Source organism: Oncorhynchus kisutch, linkage group LG4 (assembly GCF_002021735.2).
Source record: "Oncorhynchus kisutch isolate 150728-3 linkage group LG4, Okis_V2, whole genome shotgun sequence".
Taxonomy (NCBI): Eukaryota; Metazoa; Chordata; class Actinopteri; order Salmoniformes; family Salmonidae; genus Oncorhynchus; species Oncorhynchus kisutch.
In genome coordinates, this window is record NC_034177.2 from 2,449,692 (window position 1) to 2,462,157 (window position 12,466).

The 12,466-nt window shown below is 43.8% G+C and overlaps 1 protein-coding gene across 2 annotated transcripts in view; it reads left to right on the top strand.

Annotated features, from left to right (window-relative positions):
* The window catches only part of zbtb11 (zinc finger and BTB domain containing 11), a 30,009-nt gene extending 18,251 nt beyond the window's left edge, over positions 1–11,758 (top strand). For both annotated transcript variants that reach the window (XM_031822297.1, XM_031822298.1), the window contains exons 8-12: positions 826–943; positions 4,202–4,283; positions 5,505–5,581; positions 7,650–7,825; positions 8,563–11,758. In XM_031822297.1, the coding sequence (XP_031678157.1) occupies positions 826–943; positions 4,202–4,283; positions 5,505–5,581; positions 7,650–7,825; positions 8,563–9,083 (974 nt within the window). In that variant the 3' untranslated portion in view covers positions 9,084–11,758. The remainder of the gene's footprint in view (positions 1–825; positions 944–4,201; positions 4,284–5,504; positions 5,582–7,649; positions 7,826–8,562) is intronic.
* Positions 11,759–12,466: the final 708 nt, after the last annotated feature.

Here is a 12,466-nt window from a genome sequence, read left to right on the forward strand (position 1 = left end):
CAGACACCAGCATTCACACGGCTACAACATTATCCTCAGACACCAGCATTCACACAGGTACAATACAACACTATCCTCAGACACCAGTATTCACACTATGGAGCCGTTGAGCTGCTCAGAGCAGAGTTGTTCTGCGTTGGCCTGATGAGGCATCCACCATGTTTGCTAGAAAGAGCCAGTATACGTCGGGGTTGGCACAATAGTGTATTAGTCCTCAGTCTGTAGGAACACATTGCTCTCTGACGATTAGGGGTTTCATACTATACTGTTCACTCAATACAGAAGTCCTTGGTTTGGTTAATTTAAGTATCTCTGGTAATATCTCTGTTAAATGTCTGGTAATATCTCTGTCAAATGTCTGATGATATCTCTGTCAAATGTCTGATGATATCTCTGTCAAATGTCTGATGATATCTCTGTCAAATGTCTGATGATATCTCTGTCAAATGTCTGATGATATCTCTGTCAAATGTCTGATGATATCTCTGTTAAATGTCTGATGATATCTCTGTTAAATGTCTGATGATATCTCTGTTAAATGTCTGGTGATATCTCTGTTAAATGTCTGGTGATATCTCTGTTAAATGTCTGGTGATATCTCTGTTAAATGTCTGGTGATATCTCTGTTAAATGTCTGGTGATATCTCTGTTAAATGTCTGGTGATATCTCTGTTAAATGTCTGGTGATATCTCTGTTAAATGTCTGGTGATATCTCTGTTAAATGTCTGGTGATATCTCTGTTAAATGTCTGGTGATATCTCTGTTAAATGTCTGGTGATATCTCTGTTAAATGTCTGGTAATATCCCTGTTAAATGTCTTCCAGGTGAATCTAAGTATCTCTGTACCCAGTGTGGAAGGTCGTTCCACCGAGCCTCTGGTCTGAGTAAACACATTAAGAGACACCAGCCCAGACCTGAAGTACGAGGATTCCCCTGCAATCAGTAAGGAACCTGCTTCTCTCTCCTCATACATTCATTTGGATTAAGTAGGTCTATCTGAGTGGGTGAGTTTTGTCTTTTTGTGTGTGTGTGTGTGTGCTCATTCCTGCAGTTTTTCTCTCTGTCAGCTGTTTATTTTAGGTGTGTGAGTTATTGTCTGTGGTAGCTATGTACAAAACATTAGGAACACCTGCTCTTTCCATGGTATAGACTGACCAGGTGAATCCTGATGGAAGCTGTGATCTCTTATTGAGGTCACTTGTTTAATCAGCTTCAATCAGTGTAAATTAAGATGAAGACGAGGCATATGCTACTGACCCAATGACGAAGACGTGGCGTATGCTACTGACCCAATGACGAAGACGAGACGTATGCTACTGACCCAATGATGAAGACGAGGCATATGCTACTGACCCAATGATGAAGACGAGGCGTATGCTACTGACCCAATGATGAAGACGAGGCGTATGCTACTGACCCAATGATGAAGACGAGGCATATGCTACTGACCCAATGATGAAGACGAGGCATATGCTACTGACCCAATGATGAAGATGAGGCATATGCTACTGACCCAATGATGAAGACGAGACATATGCTACTGACCCAATGATGAAGACGAGGCATATGCGCTGCTGGTGGCAATAATAATATTCGCTCAACTAAGTTGAGAATTAAAAACTAAAAGACAGATTCGTTTTTTCATTCTCTTTGAAGCGGTAGCCAATTGCTTTCCAAACTATGTTTTCCTGCAATTGTAGTTTGAAATACTGCGATATGCCTGGCTGGGCCTGTTTCATTGACATTCGCAACTCTACGATCATCTATTTGGTTGTCTAGGTTTCCCGGAATATTTTCCATACTATTCTATTCTAATCTTTGGTTTAACTAGAGTATGATTGGCTAAATAAAAACCAACAATACAACGGACCAATGGAAATGCAATATTGTGAATGATGCAAGAAAATTTGCCTGTTTTGTTCGTAGTTTTTGCTAGGGCATCTGAATAACATTTATACATGGACAATAATTTCACATAGCGTAGTTTATTTTAACATCTAAAAGGCTATAAATATATTTCTGTTACACGTTATAAAAATATAAATGCAACAAATGTTACTGAGTTCCAGTTCATATCAGGAAATCAGTCAATAGAAATAAATTCATTAGGCCCTAATCTATGGATTTCACATGACCTGGGAATACAGATATGCATCTGTTGGTCACAGATACCTGTGAAAAAGGTAGGAGTGTGGATCAGAAAACCAGTCAGTATCTGGTGTGATAACCATCTCCTTCGCATAGAGCTGATCAGGCTGTTGATTGTGGATTCTTGTCACTCCTCTTCAATGGCATCTGTGCTTTCAAATTTTCATCGATTTAAAATGCAATTGTTCGTTGTCTATAAATTATGCCTGCCCATACCATAACCCCACCGCCATCATGAGCACTCTGTTCACAACCATTATCATCAGAAAACCGCTCGCCCACACGATGCCATCTGCCCGGTACAGCTGAAACCAAGATTCATCCGTGAAGAGCAGACTTCTCCAGTGTGCCAGTGGCCATCGAAGGTGAAAATTTTGCCCACTGAAGTCGGTTACGACGCTAAAATGCAGTCAGGTCACGACCCTGGTGAGGACGACGAGCAGATGAGCTTCCCCGAGACGGTTTCTGACAGCTTGTGCAGAAATTCTTTGGTTGTGCAAAACCCACAGTTTCATCAGCTGTCCGGGTGGCTGGTCTCAGACGATCCTGCAGGTGAAGAAGCCGGACGTGGAGGTCCTGGGCTGGCGTGGTTACACGTGGTCTGTGGTTGTGAGGCCGGTTGGACCTACAGCCAAATTCTCTAAAACGATGTTGGAGGTGGCTTATGGTAGAGAAATTTAACATTAAATTCTCTGGCGACAACTCTGGTGGACATTCCTGCAGTCAGCATGCCAATTGCACGCTCCCTCAACTTGAGACGTGTGACAAAACTGCACATTTTATTGTCCTTGTATTGTCCCCAGCACAAGGTACACCTGTGTAAGGATCATGCTGTTTAATCAGCTTTGGAGGGCAGGGCTTCAGCCAGGTTGTCGGCTGTGTAGGATTCCACGTAGGTTGTTTCCATACAGCGGGATTTCAGTGAGTCTTTGGTGAGGGCAGCGCAATTATTTTTGTTGCTGTTCTTTAGTTCTGCCTGAACCCCCGCCTCCCCCTTCACCTTGTTGAACAAGTTAGCGACCGCTGTTTGAGAGAGACCTTCTCCCCGGTAACTTGTATAGTCTGTCCAATTTACGTAGGATTTCTTTGAAGGCGGGTTTCTCCTCCATTCTGAAGGGAACCATTCCTTTTACTAAAGAACGAATTGCACCCTGTAGGCTATTGGATCTATAGGTTCCTCCACCCTGTAGGCTATTGGATCTATAGGTTCCTCCACCCTGTAGGCTATTGGATCTATAGGTTCCTCCACCCTGTAGGCTATTGGATCTATTGGTTCCTACACCCTGTAGGCTATTGGATCTATTGGTTCCTCCACCCTGTAGGCTATTGGATCTATAGGTTCCTCCACCCTGTAGGCTGTTGGATCTATAGGTTCCTCCACCCTGTAGGCTATTGGATCTATAGGTTCCTCCACCCTGTAGGCTATTGGATCTATAGGTTCCTCCACCCTGTAGGCTGTTGGATCTATAGGTTCCTCCACCCTGTAGGCTATTGGATCTATAGGTTCCTCCACCCTGTAGGCTATTGGATCTATTGGTTCCTCCACCCTGTAGGCTATTGGATCTATTTGTTCCTACACCCTGTAGGCTATTGGATCTATTTGTTCCTACACCCTGTAGGCTATTGGATCTATTGGTTCCTCCACCCTGTAGGCTATTGGATCTATAGGTTCCTCCATCCTGTAGGCTATAGGATATATAGGTTCCTCATGAATTTAGCTTACTGCTGTGGCCTGCCCAGTCCCCAGATCTCAGCCCGGTCCCCAGATCTCAGCCCAGTCCAATGAGATGGAACAAGCTATTTGAAGTAGAGATCCACTAGTAGCCAACTGTGGGAAACATTGGAGTCAACATGGATCAACATCCCAGTGGAACGTACCTTCAACAAATTGAGGCTCTTCTGAGGGCAAAAGGGGGACGCAACTCAATATTATGGTGGTGTTCCTAATGATTTGTAGACTCAAGTGTGTATACATACATACAGTATATACATGCATACAGTATGTGATGTCGTGCCTGTCCTGACTGGTCTGTATCCCCTTCTCTCCTCCAGCTGTGATAAGAGTTTCTTTGAGGCCAAAGACCTGCAGCAGCACATGAACAAACACCTGGGACTCAAGCCCTTCCAGTGTCAGGTGGGGAATAGTCATATTAATAATGGTGCTTGTATTCTATCAGGTATGTGGGAAGTGTTATAGCTGTGTTGGGTTATATTCTATCAGGTATGTGGGAAGTGTTACAGCTGTGTTGGGTTATATTCTATCAGGTATGTGGGAAGTGTTACAGCTGTGTTGGGTTATATTGTGTTCTATCAGGTATGTGGGAAGTGTTATAGCTGTGTTGGGTTATATTGTGTTATATCAGGTATGAGGGAAGTGTGACAGCTGTGTTGGGTTATATTGTGTTCTATCAGGTATGTGGGAAGTGTTATAGCTGTGTTGGGTTATATTGTGTTCTATCAGGTATGTGGGAAGTGTGACAGCTGTGTTTGGTGTTATATTCTATCAGGTTTGTGGGAATTGTTATAGCTGTGTTGGGTTATATTGTGTTCTATCAGGTATGTGGGAAGTGTGACAGCTGTGTTGGGTTATATTCTATCAGGTTTGTGGGAAGTGTTACAGCTGTGTTTGGTGTTATATTCTATCAGGTTTGTGGGAAGTGTGACAGCTGTGTTGGGTTATATTCTATCAGGTTTGTGGGAAGTGTTACAGCTGTGTTTGGTGTTATATTCTATCAGGTTTGTGGGAAGTGTGACAGCTGTGTTGGGTTATATTGTGTTCTATCAGGTATGTGGGAAGTGTGACAGCTGTGTTGGGTTATATTCTATCAGGTTTGTGGGAAGTGTTACAGCTGTGTTTGGTGTTATATTCTATCAGGTTTGTGGGAAGTGTGACAGCTGTGTTGGGTTATATTCTATCAGGTTTGTGGGAAGTGTGACAGCTGTGTTTGGTGTTATATTCTATCAGGTTTGTGGGAAGTGTTACAGCTGTGTTATATTCTCAGGTTTGCGGGAAGTGTTATAGCTGTGTTTGGTGTTATATTCTATCAGGTTTGTGGGAAGTGTTACAGCTGTGTTTGGTGTTATATTCTATCAGGTTTGTGGGAAGTGTGACCGCTGTGTTGGGTTATATTGTGTTCTATCAGGTATGTGGGAAGTGTGACAGCTGTGTTTGGTGTTATATTCTATCAGGTTTGTGGGAAGTGTTACAGCTGTGTTATATTCTCAGGTTTGCGGGAAGTGTTATAGCTGTGTTTGGTGTTATATTCTATCAGGTTTGTGGGAAGTGTTATAGCTGTGTTTGGTGTTATATTCTATCAGGTTTGTGGGAAGTGTTACAGCTGTGTTATATTCTCAGGTTTGCGGGAAGTGTTACAGCTGGAAGAAGGACTGGTATTCCCATGTGAAGTCCCACAGTGTGGCAGAGCCTTACAAGTAAGTCACCACCATAGAAATCAAATTCTATTCATCACATGCTTGGTAAACAACCGGTGTGGTCTAACAGTGAAATGCTTAGTTACGGGTCCTTCCCGACAACGCAGAGAGAAAGAAAATAGAGAACTAATAGAAAAGTAAAAACACGTAATAAAATATATACACAATAAGTAACAATATACGGTACCAAGTTGACCTGCCAGGCTACGAGCTAATTGAGGTATGTATACAACTAGGAACGACTTGACAGGTGGGTAAACGATAGTTATTTAAAAATGGGTCAATGCAGATAGCCCAGGTAGCTATTTGGTTAACTATTCAACTAACTATTTATCAGTCTTATGGCTTTCGGGGGTAGAAGCTGTTCAGGATCCTGTTGGTTCCTGACATCGTTACCGTTTGCTGTGCGTTAGCAGAGAGAACAGTCTATGACGTGGGGCCTTCCTCTGACAACGCCTGGTATAGAGGTCCTGGATGGCAGGAGGCTCGGCCCCAGTGATGTACTGGGCCGTACGCACTACCCTCTGTAGTGCCTTGCAGTCGCCATACCAGGCGGTGATGCAGCCAGTCAAGATGCTCTCAATGGTGCAGAACATTTTGAGGGCCATGCCAAATATTTTCAGCCTCCTGAGGGGGAGAGGCGTTGTCGTGCCCTCTTCACGACTGTTGGTGTGTTTGGACCATGACAACAATAGATCCCCTCACAGCCTGGGGGTGTCCCGTCAGGAAGTCCAGGATCCAAATCAAATGTTATATTTCACATACACATGGTTAGCAGATGTTAATGTGAGTGTAGCGAAATGCTTGTTAAGTGCTATGCTTGGATCCAGTTGCAGGGTCCTTAGCATAGTGATGACCTTGTAGGGCGCTATGGTGGTGAACGCTGAGCTGTAGTCAATGAACAGCATTGTCACGTCGATGTTTCTTTTGTCCAATTGGGAAAGGTCAGTGTGGAGTGTAATAGATATTGTGTCATCTGTGGCTCTGTTGGGGCAGTATGCGAATTGGAGGGGTTCAGGCTGTCTGGGATAATGGTGTTTGAGCCATGACCTGCCTTTCAAAGCATTTCATGGCTACAGATGGGAATGCTATGGGGCGATAGTCATTTAGACAGGTTACCTTGGCCTTCTTGGGCACAGGGACTATGGTGGTCTGCCTGAAACATGTTGGTATTACAGACTCTGACAGGGACAGGTTGAAAATGTCAGTGGAGACGCTTTCCAGCTGGTCAGCACACGCTTCCTGGTAATTGGTTTGTGAATGTTAGACCTTTAAAAACAGGTTAACTCACATCTGCTATGGAGAGCGTGATCACAGTCGTCCGGAACAGCTGGTGCTCTCTCGCATGGTTCAGTGTTGCTTGCCTCGAAGCGAGCATAGAAGGCATTTAGCTCGTCTGGTAAGACCGCGTCACTGGGAAGCTCGCAGCAGTGATAGTTTGCAAGCCCTGCCAGTTGGTGTAATAGGATTTGAGCTTAGTATTTGTCTCGCTGCTTTGACTGTTTGATGGTTAGTTGGAGGGCGTGGAGGACTCAACTTGGATATAACCTGTTTTGGCAGCGACTGCCCCTAAAAATCGACTTCTCGTTTTGAGAAATTGACTAGAGTGTAAATAGGATCATTTTGGTCAACAGAGATTTGTGAGATGATGGGGGGGGGGGGGAAATGATGTCATAGAATGAAGGGAACGTAACAGTTTTTCTCAATCCTGCCCACAGCTGGCAGCACTCAAGTAATCAGTAATTCTCATCAGGACCAGAATATGCGGGGCGTTACTTTTAGCCTTCTGCGTTAGGATACCACTAAAACGTTCACAACCTTGACAACAGGCATTTCAAAAACGGACACATTTAGTTTACGTCCAGACATGAAACGGCATGTGTTCATTTTCACAAACATCTTCATACTTCATATTCATTTTGTCTCTGTTTCTAACGAGTGAGGGATGGAGGGATGATTTAAACGAGTGAGGGATGGAGGGATGATTTAAACGAGTGAGGGATGGCAATTGTTGATGTAAAAAGGTTTTTCCTAGATGATATTTGATTGTTAATCCTTTGTCCTGTAGGTGTAACGTCTGTGGTAAGGAGTTCTTTGAGAAGGCTCTGTTCAGGAGACACGTGAAGAAGGCCACGCATGGCAAGAAGGGCCGAGTCAAGCAGAACCTAGAGAGGGAGTGTGAACACTGTGGCAGGAAGTTCACCCAGCTCAGAGAGTACAGGCGACACATGAACAACCACCAGGGTGAGATTGGCTTAGAATAACAACTCTTATGGATACATCATCTGATTGGTTTAGAATAACAACTCTTATGGATACATCATCTGATTGGCTTAGAAAAACAACTGTTATGGATACATCATCTGATTGGCTTAGAAAAACAACTGTTATGGATACATAATCTGATTGGCTTAGAATAACAACTCTTATGAATACATAATCTGATTGGCTTAGAATAACAACTCTTATGAATACATCATCTGATTGGCTTAGAATAACAACTCTTATGAATACAACCAGATTAATTTTTAAAAATATTAAATGGCAGAAAATGTTAATTTTTTGAAATCTAAAGATGGAAATGGGCTTAACACTAAGGCTGAGTTATAAGCCAGTTTTAGGAGGGTATGTCAGTTTGTTGTAAGTGACAACAGCTAAATGAGATCCAACTGACGCCGTACCCCATTCTGTAAGCAGATAATGTCCAATAACTGACAACGGACTATTTTTGACTGCTGTCATATCGACACTTTGTATTCACTATAATGACATTATTGCATTTGTGCAGATTTTCACTATTTGTTAAGCACACTTGGTGCTTATAATGTTGAGGCTACTGTCATTGTCAGGAAGGGGGAGGGTCCAACGAGGCCTTTTTAATGTTAATAGGTACACTCACCTTACAGACAGGTGTTGATTGGGTGGCTAGAGAAAGGAGTCTATAGGACTGCGTTCTAACACCTGTCCTCTTCTTCTCTCAGGAGTCAAACCCTTTGAGTGTCTGACGTGTGGAGTAGCCTGGGCCGACGCCCGCTCTCTGAAGAGACACGTACGCACCCACACCGGCGAGCGCCCTTACGTGTGCCCCGAGTGCCAGGAGGCCCACATCGATGCCCGCTCCCTACGGAAGCACATGACCAAGTACCACGGCGACCTCCTGCCGGGGAAGATCATGCTGGAGAAAGACACCCTACAGTTTCACAACCAGGGTACTCAGGTGGAACACGCCGTCTCCATCCTGGCGTCCGATCTCCCCCCCGAGCTCCGGCCCGTCCAGCCGCCGCCGGCCGAGGAGATCGAGACGGTGCTGATCACGGAGGAGACGGTGGAGGCGGTTCAGGCCGTACAGGGTGACGGGGTCGCGACCTTGTCAGACCAGAGCATCATGCAGGTGGTAAACTATGTGCTGTCTCAGCAGAGTGTACTGCCCGGGGGGGTGAAGATGGAGGAGCAAGAGGTTATACAAACCACGGAGGTGGTACACATGGCAGAGGTGGAGTGATGTGACAGACCAGAGGTGGAGTGATGTGACAGACCAGAGGTGGAGTGATGTGACAGACCAGAGGTGGAGTGATGTGACAGACCAGAGGTGGAGTGATGTGACAGACCAGAGGTGGAGTGATGTGACAGACCAGAGGTGGAGTGATGTGACAGACCAGAGGTGGAGTGATGTGACAGACCAGAGGTGGAGTGATGTGACAGACCAGAGGTGGAGTGATGTGACAGACCACCTAGTGGACAGCAAGAATGACTCGCATAGCCACTAATATCCCTAATCCTGAACCAGGTGGAGTGACTCTCGTATCCCTGACCTATCACAACCCAGGTGGACAGGTTGACACAGGACTGTCAGTCTCTGTCCTGAGGTGGAGGAACAGGGAATGGGTCAGGTACCTGGGCGGTGTTCATTAGGGCACAACTGTAGCAAAACATTCTGCAATGGAAAACAATGTGTTCTTATGAGACGAATTCAGGTACTGCTCCTCTGTTTTCCCCCAATTGAACAGGCCCCTCTTGTCTACAGTGGGACAGAAGGAACAAAGTTGACTATTTTTTACTGAATATATATATATATAGATTGAACGAACTGAATTGATTTAAAGCTCAATCCATTCTTGTGTGTAAATAGTGGCAGTCATTTAAATATTCTGTATTAATCTGGACGAAGTTGATGCATTCATGAATCTCACCACATACCGTTGAATCGCAGATATTTTATTAAATGATTGAATAATCCAGTTTTCAGACTTTTTACTTTTCCTTCAGGACCATGTTTTATTTACCATGTTTGTACAACTGATCTGCAAGCTCATCGTCTGGTATCACTCATCGTCTGGTATCACTCCCCCCTTTATAAGTTGAAGCTCATCGTCTGGTATCACTCCCCCCTTTATAAGTTGAAGCTCATCGTCTGGTATCACTTCCCCCTTTATAAGTTGAAGCTCATCGTCTGGTATCACTCCCCCCTTTTATAAGTTGAAGCTCATCGTCTGGTATCACTCATCGTCTGGTATCACTTCCCCCTTTATAAGTTGAAGCTCATCGTCTGGTATCACTCATCGTCTGGTATCACTTCCCCCTTTATAAGTTGAAGCTCATCGTCTGGTATCACTCCCCCCTTTATAAGTTGAAGCTCATCGTCTGGTATCACTCATCGTCTGGTATCACACCCCCCTTTATAAGTTGAAGCTCATCGTCTGGTATCACTCCCCCCTTTATAAGTTGAAGCTCATCGTCTGGTATCACTCATCGTCTGGTATCACTCCCCCCTTTATAAGTTGAAGCTCATCGTCTGGTATCACTCCCCCCTTTATAAGTTGAAGCTCATCGTCTGGTATCACTCATCGTCTGGTATCACTCCCCCCTTTATAAGTTGAAGCTCATCGTCTGGTATCACTCCCCCCTTTATAAGTTGAAGCTCATCGTCTGGTATCACTTCCCCCTTTATAAGTTGAAGCTCATCGTCTGGTATCACTCCCCCCTTTTATAAGTTGAAGCTCATCGTCTGGTATCACTCATCGTCTGGTATCACTTCCCCCTTTATAAGTTGAAGCTCATCGTCTGGTATCACTCATCGTCTGGTATCACTTCCCCCTTTATAAGTTGAAGCTCATCGTCTGGTATCACTCCCCCCTTTATAAGTTGAAGCTCATCGTCTGGTATCACTCATCGTCTGGTATCACACCCCCCTTTATAAGTTGAAGCTCATCGTCTGGTATCACTCCCCCCTTTATAAGTTGAAGCTCATCGTCTGGTATCACTCATCGTCTGGTATCACTCCCCCCTTTATAAGTTGAAGCTCATCGTCTGGTATCACTCCCCCCTTTATAAGTTGAAGCTCATCGTCTGGTATCACTCATCGTCTGGTATCACTCCCCCCTTTATAAGTTGAAGCTCATCGTCTGGTATCACTCCCCCCTTTATAAGTTGAAGCTCATCGTCTGGTATCACTCCCCCCTTTATAAGTTGAAGCTCATCGTCTGGTATCACTCCCCCCTTTATAAGTTGAAGCTCATCGTCTGGTATCACTCATCGTCTGGTATCACTCCCCCCTTTATAAGTTGAAGCTCATCGTCTGGTATCACTCATCGTCTGGTATCACTCCCCCCTTTATAAGTTGAAGCTCATCGTCTGGTATCACTCATCGTCTGGTATCACTTCCCCCTTTATAAGTTGAAGCTCATCGTCTGGTATCACTCCCCCCTTTATAAGTTGAAGCTCATCGTCTGGTATCACTCCCCCCTTTATAAGTTGAAGCTCATCGTCTGGTATCACTCCCCCCTTTATAAGTTGAAGCTCATCGTCTGGTATCACTCCCCCCTTTATAAGTTGAAGCTCATCGTCTGGTATCACTCATCGTCTGGTATCACTCCCCCCTTTATAAGTTGAAGCTCATCGTCTGGTATCACTCATCGTCTGGTATCACTCCCCCCTTTATAAGTTGAAGCTCATCGTCTGGTATCACTCCCCCCTTTTAAGATGAAGCTCAACTAGCACCTGCCTCCCCTGACCACCGGCTGGAGGGGAAACATAATAAACCTATTGCTTATGTTCATCTTGTCTGTCTTTCTCTCAAAGACCACACAGTGTACAGGCTGACTTCGTACTGCCAATAAATGACTAATCTGTTTTAATGTAAGGCCTACGTACTGCCAATAAATGACTATTCTGTTTTAATGTAAGGCCATCTGCATGTTTCAGTGTCACTAATGGGCATATTACAAACTGCAACAGCATTTGATATACTTGGGATATTTTATTTTTTTGTTTATCAAAATAAGAACATTGCAACATTATTTACAATTCATTTTACAAAATTGTGGAACAGCAGATTACAGTACGAGGTTCTGCTTTCAATGTACCAACAGAATGACATACTAGGGTCATACATGTTCATTCAGTAGTTATCACACTTAATATTGAAATTATATAAACTGTGTTTATGGTAACACTACACAGACCGCTTGTTAGAACAGTGACTTGTTGAGACCCTGATTTTATTCATTTAAATGAATAGAAAAAACCCGAACCCCTTTGTACCATAATGGCTTTTACCCATGCACTATTCTAAGTCCAATCCTTTTTTTATTTATTTTTTTAGTAAAAATGCATAACAGCATGTAGCTTTTAGAAAATAACTATACAAATGTATATACAATGATCTCAATAGTTTGGGCCATCTATCAAGTTAATCTGTAACAAACAACAACAACAACAGTTTACAAAATGTGGTTCCAAAAATCCAGCAAGACAAATCAAAAGGAGCGTTTGTAAGAAAAATGAAAAATTGTAGCCCAGTAAATGTTCAACAGACCCACAAAATACTAAACACTGTACATCGTGTTACAGACGACGAGAACAAGCAGACAATGAAAGTCATCCCAA